The sequence below is a fragment of the Leucopleurus acutus genome, assembly GCF_964270905.1.
Source record: "Leucopleurus acutus genome assembly, chromosome: 13".
Classification (NCBI taxonomy): Eukaryota; Metazoa; Chordata; class Mammalia; order Artiodactyla; family Delphinidae; genus Leucopleurus; species Leucopleurus acutus.
Window position 1 is genome coordinate 68,267,909 of NC_139155.1, and position 22,385 is coordinate 68,290,293.

Below are 22,385 nucleotides of genomic sequence, written 5' to 3' on the forward strand. Positions count from 1 at the left end.
CGTCAGTCAGGGGTGTCGGTGGCCTGAAGGAGCCTGGCAGGTTTGGCCCCCAGCAAGCAAGCACTTCGTCTTCCCAGCCCATGTTCCCCAGGGACCTCTGCCTCATCCCACCCTCACCACACTTCATTACATGCGGACTGGTAACTACACACCACCACGGTGCTTCCCCTTCAGTAAGCATCCCTTATTAATGTTTGCATTTCTACTGTATTTAAGTAAGTTAAAGGCAGGGGGGAATCTCATTAACTTGAAACATTAATAATAATAACAGCTAAACAATTTATTGAATGTTTACTATGTGCCAGGTGGTAAATGCTTTAAAGTTAGTACTCACAGAAAACTTACTCTAGGCCCCATTTAACATTTTTATTTTTTATATTACCATACAGTACGACTATTTATATGGTACACAGTCCTATGAATTTTAACCTATGTATAGATTTGTACACCCACCACTACAATCAGGATACAGAACAGGTGCATCACCCCAGGAACCTTCCTTGTGCTATCGCTTTATATAATAGTTCTCCCTCTAGAACCCCTGGCAACCACTAATTAGTTTTCTACACTACAGTTTTATCTTTTCGAGTATGTCATATGCTATAGACTGAATGCCCGTGTCCCCCCCAACCCCCGAAATTTATATGTTGAAAGCTAATTCCCAATGTAATGGTACTTAGTGGCGAGACCTCTGGGAAGTGAGGGCTTGCTCTCATGAATGGGGTTAGAGCCTTTATAAAAGAGACCCCCTTGCCCCTTCTGCCATGCGAGGACACAGTGAGAAGATGGCCACCTATGAACCAGGAAACGGGCCATCACCAGACACCAAATCTGCCAAAGCCTTGATTTTGGACTTCTCAGCCTTTAGAACCATGAGAAATGAATGCTTGGTTTAAGCCAACCATTTTGTAACAGCAGCCAGAATGGACTAAGACATTGTATACTGTACATGGAATCATACAGTATGCTATGTTTTGAGAGTGGCTTCTTTCACTCAGCATAATTTCTCTGAGGTTCATCCAAATTGACGCATGTATTTTATAATTTGCTGAGCAGTAGTCTGTTGTATGAATGTACCACAGTTTGTTAATCCATTGAGTTGTTTTTAGTTTTTCATAATTATAAAATAGAGCTGCTATAAACATTTGTGTAGATTTTTGTGTGAACATAAGTTTTCCTTTCTCTAGGGTAAATACCTAGAAATGAGATTTCTGGGTTGTAATTTCTCTACAACCTCACTAACACTTGCTTTTGTCGTTTAAAAAAAATTACAGCTGTCCTAGGTTATTTATTATATGAAGTGGTATCTGATTGGTTTTGATTTGCATTTCCCTAAAGACTAGTAATATTCAGCATCTTTTCATGTGCTTATTGGTCATTTGTACATCTTCTATGGAGAAATGTCTATTCAAATCCTTTGCTCATCAGGGCTTCCCTGGTGGCACAGGGGTTAAGAATCCGCCTGCCAATGCCGGGGACAAGGGTTTGAGCCTTGGTCTGGGAAGATCCCACATGCCTGGAGCAACTAAGCCCGTGAGCCACAACTACTGAGCCTGCGCTCTACAGCCTGTGAGCCACAACTACTGAGCCCACGTGCCACAACTACTGAAGCCTGCGTGCCTAGAGCCCATGCGCCACAACACGAGAAGCCACCACAATAAGAAGCCTGTGCACTGCAACGAAGAGTAGCCCCCGCTAGCCACAACTATGCCGTGGAGCAACTAAGCCCATGCACCACAACTACTGAGCCTGCACTCTACAGCCTGAGAGCCACAACTACTGAGCCCGCATGCCACAACTACTGAAGCCCGCGTGCCTAAAGCCCATGCTCCACAACAAGAGAAGCCACCGCAATGAGAAGGCTGTGCACCGGCAACAAAGAGTAGCCCCCGTTAGCCACAACTAGAGAAAGCCCATGCGCAGCAACAAAGACCCAATGCAGCCAAAAATAAATAAATAAATATTAAAAAAAAAATCTACAGATGGTTTGCTCATTTTTTAGTTGGGTTGCTTGTCTTTTTATTGTCACATTGTAAGAGTTCCTTATATATTCTGGGCATTAGATTTTTATTCAGATATATGTTTTGCAAATATTTTCTCTATTCTGTGAGTTGCTTTTTCACTTTCTTAATAGTGTCCCTGATACACAGACGTTTTAAATTTTGATGAAGTCCAATTTACCTATTTTTTCTTTGTTTGTTTGTGCTTTTGGTATCATAACTAAAAAAACCACTGCCTAATCCAAGGTCATGTATATTTGTACCCATACTTCTTTCTAAACTTTTATAGTTTTAGCTATTACATGTAGGCCTGTGATCCATTTTTAATTAATTTTCATATGTAATATGAGGTAGGGGTCCAAATTCATTCTTTTTCCATGTGGATATCCAGTTGTCCCAGCACTATTTGTTGAAAAGACTATTCTTTCCCCATTGAATGATATGGCACCCTTGTCAAGTATCAATTAGCCTTGGGACTTCCCTGGCGGCCCAGTGGTTAAGACTTTGCCTTCCAATGCAGGGGATGTGGGTTCGATCCCTGTTTGGGGAGCTAAGATCCCACATGGCTCAGGGCCAAAAAACCAAAACATAAAACAGAAGCAATATTGTAACAAACTTAATAAAGACTTTAAAAAAATGGTCCACATAAAAAAAAAACTTAAAATCAATTGGTCTTAAATAAATGTATGGGTTTATCTCTGGACTCTAAATTCTATTCCATTGGCTTATATGTCCATCTTTATGTCAGTACTATAGCTATTTTTTCAGTAGTATAATTTGAAGTTATGATGTGATGTAAGGACAGGGGTTCATGTTTTTCATAAAGAGCTCCAGTTCTCCAGAACCATTTGTTGAAAGACTATCCTCTCTCCCACTGAATTACCTTGGCATCTCTGTTGAAAATCAATTGTCCATCTAAGTGCAGGTCTATTTCTGGACTCTCTATCCAGTTCCATTGATCTATAACAAAGGTTGGAAAACTCCTTCTATAAAAGGTCATACAGTAAATGTTTTCAGCTTTGTGGGTCACACGGTCTCTTCTCAATGACTAAACATGAAAGCAGGCCTGGACAATATATACAGGAATGGGTGTGGCTGTGTGTCAATAAAACTTTTTTTTTTTTTTTTTTACAGAAATATGTGGGTGGTAGGATTTGGCCCACATGCCAAATCTGACTCATGATCTATGTGACTATTTGTATGCCAATACTACTGTCTTGATTACTGTAGCTTTACAGAAAGTCTTGAGATCATGCAGGGCAAGTCCTCCTAGGATGATCTCTTTAAAAATTATTTTGATTATTCTAAGTTCTTTGCCTTTCCATATAAATTCTAGGATCAGCTTGTCAATTTAAAAAATCTGGTATGATTTTGATTAGGATTGTATTGAATCTATAGATCAATTTGGGGAAAACTGACATTATAACAATATTGAGCCTTCTGATCTATGAACAATGTCTATGTCTCCATTCATTTAGATCGTCTTTAATTTTCCCTTGCCATGTAGTATTCAGTGTATAGGTCTTCAATATCCTTTGTTAAACTTATTTCTGTTATTTATGCTACTGTAAATGGCATTTAAATTTTTGTTTTAATTTTTAAAATAAAACTTCAATTAAAAATTATTTTTAAAATTAATTTTTAAATTGAAAATTTAATTGTTCACTTTTAGTATATAGAAATGCAACTAATTTTTGTATATGACCTTATAAACTGCAACCCTGCTAAATCTACTTATTAGTTCTAATAGCTTTTTCATAGATTCCTTATGTCTACATACATGATCATCTTGTCCATAAATAAAGAAAATTTTACTTCTCCCTTTCCAACCTACATGCCTTTTATTTACTTTTCTTTCCTTATTTTATTGGAAAGGACCTCCAATACAATGCTGATCAGAAGAGGTGGCAGTGGGGCTCACTGTTTGTTCCTGATCGTACATGTAAAGCACTGAACCTTTCACCACTGAACATAAATTTAGCTTTAGCGTTTTTGGTAGATGCTCGTAATCAAATTGAGGAAGTTCCCTTCTCTTCCTAGTTTGCTTATGACTTTTCTCATTAATGGGTGTTGTGTTTTCTCAAATACTTATGCTGTATTTTCATTTTGAAATAATTCCAAACCTACAGAAAAATTGCAAGAATAATACAAAGAACTGCCCTTTCCCTCTCACCTAGAGACCCACATTCAAGTTGGCAACTGCCTTTGTAGAAAAGGATCCAATCCAGCATCACAGACATACTTAGCTGTCGGGTCTCCTCAGTCTCCTTCAATCTGGAATAGCTACAGGCCTTCCTTGACCTTTGTGACCTTAACATTTCTGAAGAATAAAGGCTATTTTGTAGAATGTCCCTCGTTTCAGATTTACCTAGTGTTTCATGCTTATATTCATATTACGCATTTTTGGCAGACAATCACCAAAGTGATGTTATGCTCTTGACAGGTCAGGTGAGACACAATGTCTAGTGGTCCCATCACTGGTGATACTAACTTTGATCACCTGCATATGGTAGTGTACGCCAGTTTTCTTCACTGTAGAATTATTTGTTTTCCCTTTATGGTAGTATTTTGTGGGGAGATCTCTGAAGCTATATAAATATCCTATTCCTCACGCAACTTTCACTCACTAGTAAAACTTTTACTCACCATCCATGAGGATGTGGAATATTTACATACCTTGATATTTGTTCTCTGAATCAATTATTACTATGATGGTGGCCAAATGGTGAATTTTCTAATTCCATCATTTCTTCTACATTTATTAGTTGGCATTCTCCTGTAAGGAAATGCTTTTCTTCTCCTCATTTATTTGTTCACTTTTTTTTTTAACATCTTTATTGGAGTATAATTGCTTTACCATGGTGTGTTAGTTTCTGCTCTATAACAAAGTGAATCAGCTATACATATATCCCCATATCTCCTCCCTCTTGCATCTCCTTCCCACCCTCCCTATCCCACCCCTCTATGTGGTCACAAAGCACCAAGTTGATCTCCCTGTGCTATGTGGCTGCTTCCCACTAGCTATCTATTTTACATTTGGTAGTATTCAGTTATTTTTTTATATCAGCATGAATTTGCAGATTCTTATTTTATTTAATGGAGTATATTTATTATTATTTGTTTTGAAGCTCAAATTATGTTAGATTTAGCCAGTGGGAGTCCCTCCAAGTGGGTTCCTGTGTCCTTTTGACAAGTCCCTCACATTCCTTACTTTCTTGTACAAGATGTTTCAGGATCATCTTGTGCTTTCTCAGAAAAAAAAAAACCCAACAACCTTATCTTGCGATTTCTCTAGAATCAGCAATTTTCTCCAAGGAGCCCTAGTTCTTTTTAATGGAGAACAGTATTTATAAACCAAGATATGAGTGCTAAATGTGACCTTTACTACCAGTGTGGCACTGTTCCCAGGCCTTTTCAGTGGACAGACCTAGGAAATATACATGTATATACATACATACATACACACACACACACACACACTTTTATAGTTAAATTTACTTCTCTCTATATATGTATCAGAAACCATGCACTACACTAATAACTTCAATCCCTGTCCAACACTATAGGCTTCATTCCAGTTTTCCCTGGCTTTCTTCTCTAATAATGAGAAACCTGGCTCCCATTATCCTCAATATAGTTACTTAGACGCTCAATCTTTTGCAAGCAACCAATCCCTTGATCACGTTGGGCTGACTGCCTTGCTCAGCTACCTGCCCCACAGAGGCCCTGAACCCTGCCAGTCTATTCTCCTCGCTTGGGTCTGATTAATGATCTTTTGACTGAAGAAGGAAGGAAGGAAGGAAGGAAGGAAGGAAGGAAGGAAGGAAGGAAGGAAAGGAGGGAGGGAGGGAGGGAGGGAGGGAGGGAGGGAAAGACTTTTCTTTCTTTTTTTTGATATAATAAACAAGAGCATTACTGAACCTTCATGACTGACGAATGAGTTTCAGATAGAAGAATGGATAGGAAGGAAAGAAACTATTTTGGACTGGTGTCCAGGCTAGGGCCCCCTAATGTATCAAAGAAGTAACCACTACCTTGGCTTATTCCCAGATCCCCCAGGAAGCCAGAGATGTCTCTGCTCATAACATGCAGGGGCTCAAGGACACATGTAACTGTGTTGGAGGTCAAACTGGGATGCAGATATTGGTGCTTTTCCTCCCCTTTTCTCACAGTCTTTGGACAGAGTGCTGCCTCACGCCCTTGAATCCCAAGCCTCACTCTTCCTCCAACTTCTCCTTGGCAGAAAAGTATACAGTCATATAGCTTCACAGGTTGTTTTTTTAAAATTTATATGTTTTAAAGGTATCTTAGCAGAATGCACTTACACCTTTATCTTTTTCTATAGATACATAGCCACAGAACCATTACCTTGAACCTTTGACTCCGACAAAAACTGATACAGGTTTGTATGGTAAGTCTGTTAGACGTTTTACTGGCACCAGTTAGAGGAGGTGGGTTTCCATGATCCTTGTAGCAGCCAAGGTTTCCAGGCACTGAAGAAAAAAGAAAAACAAAAGAACGTTACAACATCTGGCTGTGAACACCAAGAGGGAAAAGCGTGTTGTGTCAGGTACTCTCATCTCAGCCAACATTTCCACTCCTAAGGTGCAAATGAATAACAAGCAATAAACTTTAAAAATGGAAACCTTGGGCTTCCCTGGTGGCACAGTGGTTGAGAGTCCGCCTGCCGATGCAGAGGACACGGGTTCGTGCCCCGGTCCAGGAAGATCCCATATGCCGCGGAGCAGCTGGGCCCATGAGCCATGGCCGCTGAGCCTGCGCGTCCGGAGCCTGTGCTCCACAATGGGGGAGGCCACAGCAGTGAGAGGCCCGCGTACCGCAAAAAAAAAAAAAAAAAAAAAAAAAAAAAAAAGGAAGGCTTAGTGTCCTCTGCTAGCTGCTATGTTTTTGTTTTATTTTGACGAGTGAGGCCCATATAACTAAGCCTAAGAAATTTTTCACCTGTTCAATATTGATAGAATTTAGTATTGACGAGAACTAGGAATAACTTCCTAAAAACAGAGAAGCTACAATATGTAAATTACGGTTCAGAGTCACTAGACAGCAAAAAAAGCCCTTGGAAGCCCACCATCCTATGCCTTATGCCTCCCCTTGTTTCTTAAAAAGCCCCGCAAGTTGGTTTAACCAGGTCCTTTGGTGAATGTATTAGTTTCCTATTGCTACTGGAATAAATGACCACAAATCTAGTGGCTTAAAGTAGCATAAATTCATTATCTTAACAGTTCTGGAGGTCAGATGTACTAAATGGGTCTTTTGGGGCTAAAATCAAGGCGTCAGCAGAGCTGTGTTTCTTCACAGGCTCGAGGGGACAACCTGTTTCTTGCCTTTTCCGTCTCCTAGAAGCTGCCCCTATTCCTTGGCTTGTGGCTGCCCCATCCCAGCCTCTGCTTGCCCCCCTCTGCTTCTATCATCACATCACCTTCTCTGACTCTAGTCCTCCTGCCTCTATGTTACAAGGACCTGTGTGGTTACACTGGCCCACCTGGGTAATTCAGGACAATCCTCCCCATCTCAAAATTCTTAACTTGATCACATGTGCCATGTAAGGTAACATATTTAAAGATTCTGGGGGTTACAAAATAGACATTTTGGGGAAGGAGATTATTCTGTTTACCACAGTGAATATTAGTGTTTCACACACTAGTCTAGTAGAAAAAGCTGCAACTGAGAATAAGGAAACCTAAATATATATACCAACTGTGGTAGACAGCTTTCAAAGACGGCCCTCCATGATCCCTACCTCCTGGTGTTCATGCCCTTGTGTGATCCCCTCCCCTTGAGTGTGGGCTGGAAGAGTGACTTGCTTTCGTCCAACAGAACGTGGCAAAGTTGAGGGGATGCCACTTCTGTGATTGGGTTACAAGAGACTGTGACTTTAGTCTTGCTAGTAGACTCTCTCTATCGCCCTCTCAGCTTACATACTTTGATAAAGCCACATATCATGCCCAAGATGTCATATGGCAAGGAACTGAGAATGGCCTTCAGCCAACAGCCAGCAAGGAACTGAGACTTTCAGTTTCTGCAAAGGCTGAATCCCACCAACAACTATGTATGCTTGAAGTAGATCCTTCCCCAGAGGAACCTTCAGAGGAGATCCCGGCCCTGGCAGACACATGAGAGACCTTGAAGCAGAGGACCCAGCTAAGCCATGCCCAGATTTCCTGGCCCACAGAAAGTGTGAGATAATAAATGTGTGCTGGGGCTTTCCTGGTGGTGCAGTGGTTAAGAATCTGCCTGCCAATGCAGGGGACATGGGTTCGAGCCCTGGTCCGGGAAGATCCCACATGCCGTGGAGCAACTACGCCCATGCGCCACAGCTACTGAGTCTGTGCTCTAGAGCCCGCGAGCCACAACTACTGAGCCTGCGAGCCGCAACCACTGAAGCCTGTGCGCCTAGAGCCAGTGCTCCGCAACAAGAGAAGCCACCACAATGAGAAGCCCGTGCGCCGCGACGAAGAGTAGCCCCCGCTCGCCGCAACTAGAGAAAGCCCACGTGCAGCAACGAAGACCCAACGCAGCCAAATAAATAAATAAAAATAATTTTTAAAAAAGTCATTAAAAAATGTGTGTTGTTTTGATTCATTAAATTTTAGAGTAATTTGTCATACAGCAATAGACAACTAACACACCTATATAACACATACTAAATATATGCTCATTGAATGAAGGAATGAATTTATTGTGAGCCATGGACAAATCAACCTCTCTGCCCCTTAGTTTTCCATTTGTGTTATTAATTTTTGAATCACTTCACTATCAGATGAAGCCCTTTCCCTACGTTCTCTGTTTGGCTCCTCACAGTTTACATAACTACAGCTATAATAAGACATGAATGAGGCCTGGTCCTAGAAGCACTTCTAGGTCAGTCAAGAGTTATACATTATCTAATTCCAAAGTGAGACATATAGATTCTTAGGAAGCACTTTTCCTTTATGTTTAAGACTGGAGAACAGCATGGTCCAGTTTAGTAAGCTTTATATCCAAACTAGTTTTTGGCATATAAAAATATACATGTATATAGGTATATGTGTGCATAATATATATATGTACACATACACACTTTTTTTTTTTTCACATACACACTTTTTAATTTCTGTCACCATCTACATCTAACCAGCTCATTTTAAATTGGCAGGAAGTTAACCCAAAGAGTCATCCTTCCCCCCTAAGCCAAGTGGTTACCCTTCTCCTTTGCATCACACATGGTTCAAATATAACAAATGTGGCTCACCACACAAATGTTACAATGCATCTTTCGGAAACAAACCAAATCTCTATAGAAGCAAATGCAAACAGAAAAGCTCTAAGCAGTAGGAGTTCACAGTGTTCAGTGGGGGCCTAGCTTGGGAATGGCTGGATTTTAGAGTTTAAACAAATGCAGTGAGTTAAGTAAGCATCTCTAGTCGGAGGCATATCATATAAGCCAAGTTTGTTAAAGGGGCTTTACATATGGAAACCTGAGCCATGCGTTTAATGGTTTTTAATAAGAGCTACTTGATCGTGATCGTCTTGGTCATTTACTCTGATTTCTCTCTCATTTATTCCATTATGTTCACAAATAAGCATGATATTATGTATTCATTTATAGACAGCCCAAGGCACATAATCATAAATGTTAAGATTAGACATAAACAGGGTCGTAGTTTGCATTGATGCAGCTGGAACCTATAAGCTTTATTCACAATAATTCGGTGAGCAAATCCAGGCAGCTCATGTTCCAGTGGGGCAGTGAGGTCCCAAAACGCACCGGGAGGTAGATCACTGGAAATCAGACCACACCATGCTGCTGCTGCTCCACCCCTCTGAATACCCATGGCCTTAGGTATCATCCTTGACACCCAAGTCAATCGCTTGCCAGACACTGTCAATTCTACCTCCTAAAATATTGCAGACACCTGTCCACGTCTCTATCCAGCCTGCCATTTCCCCCGTTTAGGCCACCATTCTCCCACTCAGACTATCCCATCAGTCTCCTATTCCATTTCCCTGCTCCTAGGCTCACCCTATTCTAATCTAGTTAGTACACTGCAAGCAGAGTAATCTTTACAGTACATTCTAGGCAGAGGAAGGCCAAGGGCAAAGGCCTAAGGCAAGAACAACCTTGGCCTTTGCAGGAACACAAAGTAGTGAGTATGACCAGTGAAAGAGAGGGAAAAGCAGCAGGAGATGCAGAGGTATGCAGGAGCCCTGCCTAAAACCCTCAAAGCTCCCATGCTGCCCTTCAGGATAAAGTCCAAACTCACATGGTACACAAGGTCCTGCCTGATCTGTGCTGTTCCCCTACCCCACCCCCATCAGCATGACCCCTCTCTCTATCCCTCAGCTCACATTCTATATGAAAGCCAAGATAAATCATAGTGCATCTGCAAGTTTCCCACCTGCACATTGCTCTATGGCCTCTGGACTTTCTTACAAAAGTCTGTTTCTTCTGCTTAGAATGCTCTTCCCTGCTTAAGATTGCAGCCTGAGCATCATTTCCCTTGGGAAGCCCCATGGGCCTCCCATCATCCTCCCATCCCACAAAACAGGTTATACGCCCCTGCTGTGTAGTCCTACAGCAGCCTATGCTAAGCTTGATTCTAAACACTTGTTTATGTGTCTCTCTCCCCAGTTAACCATGAACAACTTAAGGGTAGGACTGTACCTTCTGCCCACTTGTATTCCCAGGGCCTGGCATGGTCCTAGCCATACAGCAGGTGCTCTAAAACTGTGTGCTGAGTGAACAAATGTGTCCCACATTGCCAGCTGAACTCATGGAGAGAGAAGGGTACCTCTTAGGCAGCAGGGAGTCGAGAGAGCAGAGCAGAGTGAAAGGCAGAGCTGATCTGCATCACGACGTCCACTTACAGCCAGTACCCATTGGTTTTGACTCCTCTCTGTCCTCTTTGACTATCTGGAAACACCATTCCAGATAACCAAGTTCTCCATTAAAGGTTCACTTTAAAACTTAAAATTCTATCTTTATCATTTTGGATGAAACTTTTCTAAAATGCATTAGCTATTTTTTTAAAAAAAACTTAGTTTAACTTACGCACTTTAAGTTTTTCTTGGTGGCTTGAGGTCACCAGATGTACGTCACCAAATGGTCCCAGACTGGTGTGCTTTTCTGTGTTCCTGTGTCTGACTTTAATAGTTAATCTGTCTCCGTGGTTACTGTTGGGGCAGCTGAACCCTCAGAACATTAGAACTGGAAGGAGTCTTAGCATCTACTTGCTACTGTTCGTGGCTGTGGTCCTTGCTTATCCTCTTCTTAATTTTCTGCTTCTTAGGCTTAGAAGAAAACTATCGAGCTTATTAGAACTGTGTGGAAAATGATAGTTTCTGAAAGAGGGAAGGCCTTTACCACGTCCCACTTTCGGCCATCCACACTGTAGCTCAGGGGTTGTTTTTTGCTTGCTCACTTCCCAGTTCTTGGCAACGTTCTGAAGAGCACTGGTGCTACCATCACCTGTCCAGAAGCAGCCGGCATTTTGCAGCATTCACAAATGTGGGCTTTCGAGTCAGAAGGACCCCAGGCTTAACTCTGGGCCCCCCACCATGGCCTTTCTAAGCTGAGGTTCGTCCACAGTGGAATGAGGAACAATATGGGCCTCAAAGGGTTCTTGTGAGAATTAAAATTAGATAATGTAAATAAAGTAAACACCACAAGGCCTGGCAATATAGTATGTGCTGAATAAACAGTGTTTGTTATCATTATATACAACAAGGCTTTCATCATTTACCACACCAACAAGAATAACCTGCTCGGTTAACAGAAGAGTAAAATGGGACTTCCCTGGTGGCACAGTGGTTAAGAACCTGCCTGCCAATGCAGGGGACACGAGTTCAAGCCCTGGTCTGGGAAGATCCCACATGCCGTGGAGCAACTAAGCCCTGGTGCCACAACTACTGAGCCTGCACCCTGGAGCCCACAAGCCACAACTACTGAGCCTGCATACCACAACTACGGAAGCCAGTGCGCCTAGAGCCCATGCTCTGCAACAAGAGAAGCCACAACAATGAAAAGCCCACGCACCGCAACGAAGAATAGCCCCCACTCGCCGCAACTAGAGAAAGCCCGTGTGCAACAACGAAGACCCAATGCAGCCAAAAATAAATTAATTAAAAAAAAAGAAGAGTAAAATAGCATTGACTTAAAAGATAAAGTCAAAGGCAGCCACCTTGGAAAACTGGGTTTGATTCTAGATATTAAAATATTAACCTCTTACATCTGGCTAGATACAGTGCACTGCCATGCGAGCCTTTCACATGAAACTCAGGTCCCTTTCAAGAAGGTGGGACAGGTGATGTGCTTCCTAGGTGACTGAGAAGCTGCAGTTCAGCAAGGTTAAGGTCCTTGCATGGGGACACACAAGATGGAACTAACTGGAGAGCAGAGGTCAGCTCTAGAGTGGCAGATTCTCACTCCACGGTATTTTTCTTGGTGTCCCTGCCCCCCCCCCTTTCCTCATAGGGACAGTCTGGGAGCTAAACGAAAGTGACTTCCTGAGAATAAGGACTGAATCTGCAAACACGCAGTCCCTCAGCGCCCTGTGTCCCACAAGGCTGGCCTCTGAGGGCTGTCACTGCCTCTGACTCGCACTGGAAAGTGTGGCTCGAAGTCTCGCCAGAGAAGACACGTCATTGTCGTCTTCAAAAGCATGACTAGTCAACTGAGTGGATTTCCAGACTGTGTCCCACCCTTAGCTCTTCCCAGAAGCAGGGAGGAAAAGTCAATTTGAAAAAGGATATTTGTCCTCAGATTCCTTTTTACTTTCAAGACCACTTTAAAGTCCTGTTGCTTGGTCATGCATATTTTTCTTACCAAAGAGGCTCCAACACATTCAATTTTTAAAAATCATCTTAAAATATAAATGGACCCCTTGTTTATCATACTTGATGCTTTAAAATGTGACAGTTAATTACCAACAACCTCTTCAGATGTTCAGAGTTCCTGACAGAGATAAAAGTTTTAGAGGTGGCTGAGGGAAGATGGTTCTCTCTTCGGATTAATCCAAGAACTATTGTTCTTTTACTACCACAAGGAACTGTTGGGAAGCAACCAGGCAGGCTTCCTAAATAGCCATTACATTTGGATATAACTGTGGCCTCATTGTGAAGGTGCTAAACACACCTCCATGGGGGCCTCCACAGCCAACAGCCCTTTTCTGAGAACCACTGTCTCAGCGGACCTGCTACCTGCTACCGTAACTGCTGCTGGGTGGGGACAGGCCAAAGAACCCCACCCATCCTCTGGCCACAGCTGACTCCCACTGGGGCCACCAGATCCTCTCTCCCAGGAAGGTGGAACTGGATTCCAGTAAGTGAATTACAGGCACTGGACTTGTAGGGTTCAGTCAAGTAGGGATTAAGGCAACCAGCCACGTTTGGAGTACGTGAGTGGATGAGTGAGCTGATTCTGTTGGTCCACAAAGAGGAAGAAGAATGGACACCATACTGAGAGAGAGGCATAGACGGGAGGCCATGTGGTCCCAAAGAGAAATGGCAAGAGTGGGTACTTCCTTCCCAGGTTCTTGGGACACAGGTATTGACTTCTGCAATATACTCCCAGTGTCCTTCCAATAAATAAATCTTTTGCTCAAGTTAGCTTGAGTGAGTTCTATTCCTCGCAATCTAACAATTCCTGACAAACACAGAAAACATGGCTTTTATTGTACAAGCTCAATCTGAATAAAAATCTTCAGATGGTAATTTGCTTAAGAAGAAGTCCTGACCCATTACTGTGTTTTCTATTCCAGTGCTCTGACCAAATCTGAGATATTTGTTTAAGAAACCAGAAGCAGGGCTTCCCTGGTGGCGCAGTAGTTGAGAGTCCGCCTGCCGATGCAGGGGACACGGGTTTGTGCCCCGGTCCAGGAAGATCCCACATGCCGCAGAGCGGCTGGGCCCGTGAGCCATGGCCACTGAACCTGCGCGTCTGGAGCCTGTGCTCCGCAACGGGAGAGGCCACAACAGTGAGAGGCCCGCGTACCGCCAAAAAAAAAAAAAAAAAAAAAAAACAAGAGAGAGAAACCAGAAGCAAAGTTCTACATTTTAGAAAACTCTTCCCTGGCTGTACAGAACTCCTCTTACTTTTTCTTACAAATAAAAATTTGGTTCTTCAGAAACCATGCAGTAACTGCTTATTTTTTTATACTACAAGAATAAAGATTTTTATTAAGCATTGTAAGTTGCATTCAATAGCCTTCAGATACACCACACCACAACCCATATACAATCAGTCAAACCCAACAGCAGTTCATTCTTGCACAGTCCATGACTTAAGGCAAAACTCCCTTCAACTTACAGTAAGACCCTACTCAGGTCTTGCAGGCAGGGATTGGGGAATTGCATCTTATTTCTGATCACTAATGTGTGGTGAAGAGCATCAGGAGAATTATATAAAAATGAATAAGAAGTGATCTGATTTCAAAGTACATTGTTTGGAAACATTGACAAAAACATCAAAATGATATAAGTATACCTGCTTCTATTAAATTCTTGATGGGAAAGTTCTCAAGAACAAGCAATTTGTTTCCTGCTACAGAAGGGGGGGGCGGTGACTGCTTATTTTAAATATCATTTAACCTTGTGTGGCAGAGACTATCTTCTGTCTCAGGGACTCCACATTGGTGCCTCAGTAGCTGAATTCTCCCTTCCGTGGGAATAAGGACTAAGTACACATGAGATGATACCACTGGTGTCCTATCAGAGGACCAGCCAATTCAAATACCTCCTTCAGAGCATCAATAGGCTAAGCGTGGATTATTCCACACTCTCAGCCCATGACTATGAGCACACTGTACCCCATCCTGTCCATCTATAACTTCCGTTCCAAACCTGACAGCCACCAGTTTGGTCCAAGTCCTATCATAATATGGCCCCTTTCTACCTCTATAACTTTTTTTTAAAGTTTTTTTTCTTTTTTTGGCCATGCTGTGCGGCATGCGGGATCTTAGTTCCCCCACCAGGGATTGAACCCGTGCACCCTGCAGTGGAAGCATGGAGTCTTAACCACTGGACCACCAGGGAATCCCTCTACCTCTATAACTTTATTTCTAAATATCAATTCTGATTCTTCAAAGCAGCCCTACTTATGTCTCTGAGTCTTGTTATCGACTCACCCAAATAAATAAGTAAACACTGCTTTTTCTTCCGCTTTGAAATTTTACCTTTAGGGGAAGGTGGTAAGAGTTCCTAAGGATCCTGACCCCCATATAACCCTGATGTATCACAGAGATAGTTCTCCTCTGGCAGGAGTTCCTTCTTTGAAACTTAATTTCTGGTGATATAATGCGGTAGACAGTCTCCAAAGGAGGGTCTAATCATTTCTCCCCTCCCCACTTATGTCATACATGTGTGTGACTCCCCACTTTAAACTTGGAATCAATTTCTTCTCCTCTTGAATCTGGACTGACCTTGTGACTTGCTTTGATTAACAGAATATGGTGGACTTCTGAGTTCACTTCTTAAGGGGACTGGAAGCTTCTCTTGGAAGCCAGCCACCCTATAAGAGGTCTAAGTATGCTGTTGGAAAGAGAGGTTGCCCAGGTAGAGGCCTGAAGCTGTCTTGGATGCCCCAGCCCCAGGAGAGCCCCCAGGTGGATGCAGCCACCCGACTGAGCCCAGGTAAGAGCAGTAGAAGCATGGCCGAGCTGAAACTCAGCCAACCCACAGAGTCAGGAGAAATGACAAGTTGTTGTTGTTTTAAGCCACTGGGGTTTGGGGTGGTTTCTGATGCAGTAACAGACAACTGAAACACCTTACTTGACAAAAGTTCAGTCCAAGTTCAAGAGGAATGATACAGCTGTGTCTCTGGGAAGAAGAGCTCAGTCTGACTTGAACTTTTTTTCTGGGACACCACAAATATCCCAGGCAAAGAACCACAGAGGCATCTTTTACTCTTCCTGCTGTTTCATCCCTTATATATTCCACTTGTCAAGTTCTGACTTCTTCCTAAATGCATCTTGGATTAACCCTTCCTGCACGATCTCACTGCTGCCACCACCACCCAGGCCCTCATCTCCTGCGTTTAGAAATCTACACCCATTCTCTCCTCCCCAAACGTCCCTCCCCCGATCTACCCTCTAACGGACACTGGGCTCATCTTCCTGAACAAGGGCTTTCAGCGTGTCAGCTGCCAACTAATCAGCCCTGGCTTTCAAGGTTCTGATCCGGTTCCTCTCTGTCTGCTCCTTTCCTCAGGCATCTTGGCTCCCACCAGCGTGCATGGCAATCCCGTGTCCTTCCTCCAAGTCTCTGTCCAGCTGTTCCCTGACCTGCTGTGCCCTGACCCGTCCAGCCCCACCAGCCTTGATAACAATGCCTCCAGCTCCCCAACCCTCACGGAGCCCTCTCATCTTCAAAAACTCACAGCTCTCTACCTCGTAATTCAATCTTATTTATATAATTGGTGGGCTGGTCTCCAATTTTCTCCTGTGTTTATAACTCAGATTCCTAATTACATCATAAGATTGAGGGTAGGGACTATTTCTTATGTTTATGTATACTCCTTACAGGCAAGTGCTGGTGTAAAGATTTTACAGTAAAATTGCCCTTATTGATCTAAATGATTTTCCCTTTTTAAGTTATTAGTATGCTTTACACAACTTTGCTTTAGAACATTTTGGAAATGTGATATACATAACTGTCGCTGAGGAAAATGTCCATTTGGTTCAGAAAGTCTGTATTTTTTTAGTGAAAAATTAAATAATATCCACTGCCAAAAACAATGAGTAATCGAGTATATGCCAGATCTGAAACCATAAAACTGCACTGTCAGAACGAATGTGGGGCCTCCTGTGCTCCCTGAGTGCAGTGTCACATCGGGCCCCAGGGGAACGGCCTCCGAGCAGCTGAGGCACAGCTCCGGGGCCCTGGGGCCAGTCATATAAAGCAGGAACAGAAAGAAATAAAATGCACGTCAGGAATAACCTGTTTAGGAATTAGATGACAGGAGCATGCCAATGGTGGTTTATGCCTTGGAGAAAGCACAGGCCACCACAATCCACGCTGTTACTTGCATGCCTTCCCTCTGTTAGGTCCTGGACTCAGAGTCATGTGTATTTTACTCATCTAATCTTCAAAATAACCCTGAAAGGTAGAGATGTGGAAACCAAGCCTCAGAGGAGAGTCATTTGGCTGTGAGCTATTAAGCGAGTAATGATTACAACCTAAGCCGGTATGACTCTGGAGGCCACATTCTTTCCACTAGATTGTGTTGTCTCTCTTCTTGGGAGAGATATGACATCACATCAGCAAGAATATTTAGTGAGCACCTGTTACAGCCTCCACAGTGCTAGATGTTGTGGAAGATTTTTTAAATATATGGTTCGAGGAGGGAAAGCCCCAATAAATTCCATCAGTACCCCTCTGTAAATAAACATACAGTCCAAGTAAAATGAGGGGGCCGGCTGAGCAAACACAGCTTTCAGAGAAACCCTCGAGTACCCCTCCACCTTAAGTCTCTCCTTCAGAGATTCCAGAGCTACCCCTGTGCCGATATTTGAACAGCTTAGTCCAGTTGGGAAAACAAAACTGCTCACATCAAGCAAGAATAAACAATCAAAAACAGGATACTGACCATGCTAATTTGGGTAGTCTAAAAGGGTTCAATTAGACAAAAACATTAAATAATTGTAGTGGAAAGAGAGAAAAGGTAAAAAACGAGTTGGCATAATTCATATTATTAACGTTCATCTTTTCTTTGGCTACCAGCTGAAGTTTAAGATTTCATTTTAGCTGTAAAGTGTTAGTGACGTGCTGAGATGTGTCTTTTTCAAGGTGAGGTTCAGCCAGTGCAATGGAAACACGGTGCTGGGAGAGACCCTGAGGCCTGGACAAGGCTGCTGATGCAGGGTTTCAAACAAAAGGTCCACTTCTGGGGAGCCCCTTCCCAGCTGAGAACAGCTGGGCCGGGAACACCCACGGAGATGGGCCCAACAGTCTCCAGAGCTGGCTCTGCCTGCAACAAATGCTTCCTGGATACCATCGCAGCCTGCTTACTCCCGGGGCTTGGGATTTCCCAAACTCAAAGAAGAAAAGAAAATGACTTGGAGCTAACAGCTTGAACTGCAGACCCTCTGTCGCCACTGAGTTAATCCTTTGGTTTCTACAATGTCAAAAAGGCAATCCTAATAATTCAGCATACTATCAGAATTTCAAACTCTAATTCCCAAACAATCCACAAAGAAAAATTCTCAAGAATGACCTCAACAGTAGCCTGGATCCATCTCTAGGTTCCCGCTTTTAAGGAAATAAAGGAAATGGGGCTGTTCTCAAGTACTGGACAGAAATGGCACTGGTCTTGCCATTAGGAGTCCTAGATTCAAATCCTATTTGGCTCAGAGGGTAATCCTCATCAAATCACTTAACCACTCCAGCTTCATTTTCTCATCTGACCAAGGGGAGCAGGCGGGAGAGGACATACCACCTGCTTCATAGAATTGTTGAAAAGGTTAATAAGATAATGTGAATATAAGTGCTGTACACGTACTAGGTACTCAATAATAACTGAAATAAAAGCTAAAATGTTTAAAAATCAGTGCTGACATTAAAATGCAGAAAGTGCTGACAAAAACGAAACATTTTCTATAATTCAGAGACTGCTTTGACCACTACTACCAAAGTGCCCTTGGCTTTTTACTCAAAGTCTGAACTTTAAAAACTCAGTCTGAACTTTAAAACTCGAAGTCTGAACTTGAAAAACTCTTATTAGGGATCACAATCGGAAGGTTTCAAATCCTGTTTTGGGGGTTGCACTTTTGTAAAGAACAACAAATCTGTTTTAACAAAGTCAGGGTATCATTTAAATAAAAGGAAATTGAGTCAGTGAGACTGACCGAAGTTCCCATATGGCAGAGGTGCCATTGCTGGCATCCTCTTAGGCTGGTCTGGGAGAATATGATACAATCACTAGAGAACTTCTCACGGATTAGGAAGGAGAAACCTCACCCCATATCCCTAATACAGAGGCTTAAAAAGTTATGGAGAAATGTTTCCTTCTGACCCTCCACACTCCCCTCAGCCTCATCACTATCTTCTTGGGTCAAGTCTATACCCAGAACATTACCTGGCCCCATCTAATTCTTCTCGGACCTCATCTCCTGTCCTTCCTTCTTAAAACTGATATCTCAGCAACACTGATTTTGCTTGGGAATTCACGTGTGTGTGTGTGTGTGTGTATACGCATGTAAACTGTTCCCTTTGCCCAACCCTAACACCTAGAACCTGGCTGCTTGAAGTGTGGTCCTGCAGTGCCAGCATCCCAGGGGTGTGTTAGAAATGCAGAGTCCCAGATCTGTCCCAGAACTACTGAATCAGAATCTGCACTTTAATAAGATCCTTGGTGATGGTATGTACCTTACAGTGGGAGAAGCCCTGAACTAAGACCCCACTCCTTCCAGAAGCCCTCTGACAAAGAGCAGGCCTGCCACCCACCGTGCCAGGGCAGATGCCCCCCTTTAGTGCTCCCATCCTTTTGCTCATCTCACTTATTACAGAGTATCTCACATTTGCTGATCTGTTTATATGTCGGCCTTCAGTCCTAAACTAGGGGCTCCCCACAGGCTGCAGATCATGCCACCCTGTGTCCTCTACTTTGTACAAGGTCTGGTATATGGTTAGAGCTTAAATAATGTCATTTGTCACAGCTAATCACTTCTAAAGTCCTTGTGATTTTAAACTCTAATAACTAATTTTAAATAACTAACTCTAATAACTAATAGTTTTAATAACTTTAAATAACTAATAGTTTTAATAAGTTTAATAACTAAAACTTTAATAACTAACCTTAATAAATAACTCAAATACCTGTGAGTTATATTTAAAAAGTACTACAATTTAGCTTAGTCATGTTACACATTTGAATCCAGATACTTTGAATGTATTTACACATTCACTTTTAAATTTTTTAAATGTTATAAAATTTTTTAATATTACAAAAATTATTTTTATAATTGAAACTTTCAACTATACACAAAAGTAGGAAAGAATATGAGGCCCTTACCCAGCATCAACAAATAGCCACTTTTAAAAAACCATTCTTGGGCTTCCCTAGTGGCAGAGTGGTTGAGAGTCCGCCTGCCGATGCAGGGGACATGGGTTCGTGCCCCGGTCTGGGAAGATCCCACATGCCGTGGAGAGGCTGGGCCCGTGAGCCATGGCCGCTGAGCCTGTGTGTCCGGAGCCTGTGCTCCACAACGGGAGAGGCCACAACAGTGAGAGGCCCGCATACCGCAAAATAAAAAAAAAAAAAAGGACTCTCTGTATATGTAAATGACCATGCCATTATTGTACCTAATAAAATTAAGAGTGATTTCTTAATATAATCTAATACTCAGCCTGTATTCAAATTTCCCTATTTCAAAGATGAATTTTTATAGTTGAGTTTGTAGAAATCAGGTGAATATTTAACAGCAAACCAAAAATAGCTCTCGGAGCCAACATGATAAATATCTCATGCCTGTGGCCTCAGGCCCTAATCAGGTATGTGAAAAAAATTATATCTGCCTTTAAGTGCCATTTGCAGGTTCTGCTCCCCCTCAACTAGATTACTTACTTTAAAAAACTGTACAAAACTTTTATAAGAATCTATAGGTAAAAGAACAAAACAAAAGCCATGCTAAGCATTACACAGCATGTCCCTCAAAAGCAATAAAATAAAGAGGAATTGGACTGGTGAGGATGATTATTTAACAACAGACATGCGCAAGGGGTGGACATTAAGCCAAATGATTTCTCCCTCAGTAGCCAAACCAATAGGACTTAGAGATTTAGAAGGCGGGACACAGAGGAGTGGTAAACTTGATGCTGTTGGAATTTCCTTTTAAAAATCTGTATTTCTTCTCTCTGCAATAAGAACGAGGTTTCTGAGAAACATACTGGCAGAAGCAGTTTAAACAGCAAATCCAATTACCTCAGAGTTGTTCTCCTTTTAACAGTAAGTTCTGATCCATGTTCCGTAGGTCAAGAGCACAGTTCAAATCTCTCTTTGCCCCCTTCTGAATCAGGCTTGTCTCTGCCTCCCTGCTCCTTTTAGCTCTCTACGTAACAGAAATTCCGGTCTCCACACAATGGCCCACCATTCAACCACACTCAGCTTTGTCCCTAAACATTCACTCCCCCTGGCTCCTGCTGGGTCTGTTATATTCAGATATGAACTTTCCAGGAATCTGATCATGTCACAGGCCTTTTCCTGTATGACAAGTTCAATGCTAATCATGAATAGCAGGCTTCACACAGAGGGTTAGCATTATTCATGAAAATGATGACTCCACATCCAGAAATAGGGCAAAACTGACCTAAAATAGGCAGGCTGGATCTCAGTTGAGTCCACCAGGCAATTACCAAGGTCTCTTGCTGCAAACAGCACAGAAGTTTTTCTCAACTTTGTTAATCTGACACATTAGAAGCACGATGTCCTTCCAGACTCAAGGTCTGAGGCTCAGCTTCATGGGAAGCACTGGTGCCCACAGGGTGAACAGAAGGGTTTTCCGAAGAACCAAAGCCAGACACTGCTCATTCCTCCCACACCCCCAAACCAGGGGCTCCCCAGTTCTCATTCCCAACTTCTGTATGTCTCCCTACCCTGATCATTTCAAGACTGGCTTTAGAAGCTTTGAGAGAGTTACCAAAGGGCCTTAAGAAAAATAATATTTAATTTTTCTCTTTGGGGACAGTGAGGCACATCTGACAAATATTACAGATTAGAGGGAAATTTAGGTGGTTCATACTGTTTTGCTATAATTCTCTCCTCTGGAACTTAGTCTCAGTGACCACATGAGTCCACTCCCATTGGCCCAAATTATATTTTATAAATGCGAGTTGAGGATTATCTTTCCAAATAAAAGCGACCGGATTGAAATCCCCCCTTCGCCATTCCTGAGAGAATGACATAGGCTGGTACTAAAAGACTATCTTTGTGTAGAACAAATGGACCAAGGAAAATCTGCTTTCCTCTCCCCCTGCCCCTTCTTTTTTTACATAACTAGAGCCAAATGAGATGTTTTTCACTTTAAAAATTTGATTAAGCAGCCTGGGCAAAAGCCTAGTGTTCTGGTCTTTACTGTTTTCTCAATTTGGGGGCCTGAATCAAGGTATATCAGGTTGGAAGGATAGCAAAGTGAGGGTCTGACTGCCAGACAGTCGTGACATGCGGAAGTTTAGTTCATGAAAAGTGAGCACTGGTCCCCTTGAGGCAGAATTCAGACCGCTGTGGTTGGCAGGAGGGAGAGGGTCGCGGGTCCCACATGGACCTCCATACCCTCTCCACACACACCCTCCTGCCCTGAGGACTGGGAGAGGAGGCAGGGCAAGGGGTAGGTTTAAATCATAAGGAAAAAGAAAAAAAAACAGGTAGAATTATTATGAATGAGCTGTCCTTTT

General features: G+C 42.6%; 1 protein-coding gene across 1 annotated transcript in view; it reads right to left on the reverse strand.

The window, feature by feature from the left end:
- Positions 1-22,385, reverse strand: part of KREMEN1 (kringle containing transmembrane protein 1) — a 63,804-nt gene that overhangs the window by 17,107 nt on the left and 24,312 nt on the right. The window contains exon 4 of the mRNA XM_082853280.1: positions 6,369-6,493. Within this exon, the coding sequence (XP_082709406.1) occupies positions 6,369-6,493 (125 nt within the window). The remainder of the gene's footprint in view (positions 1-6,368; positions 6,494-22,385) is intronic.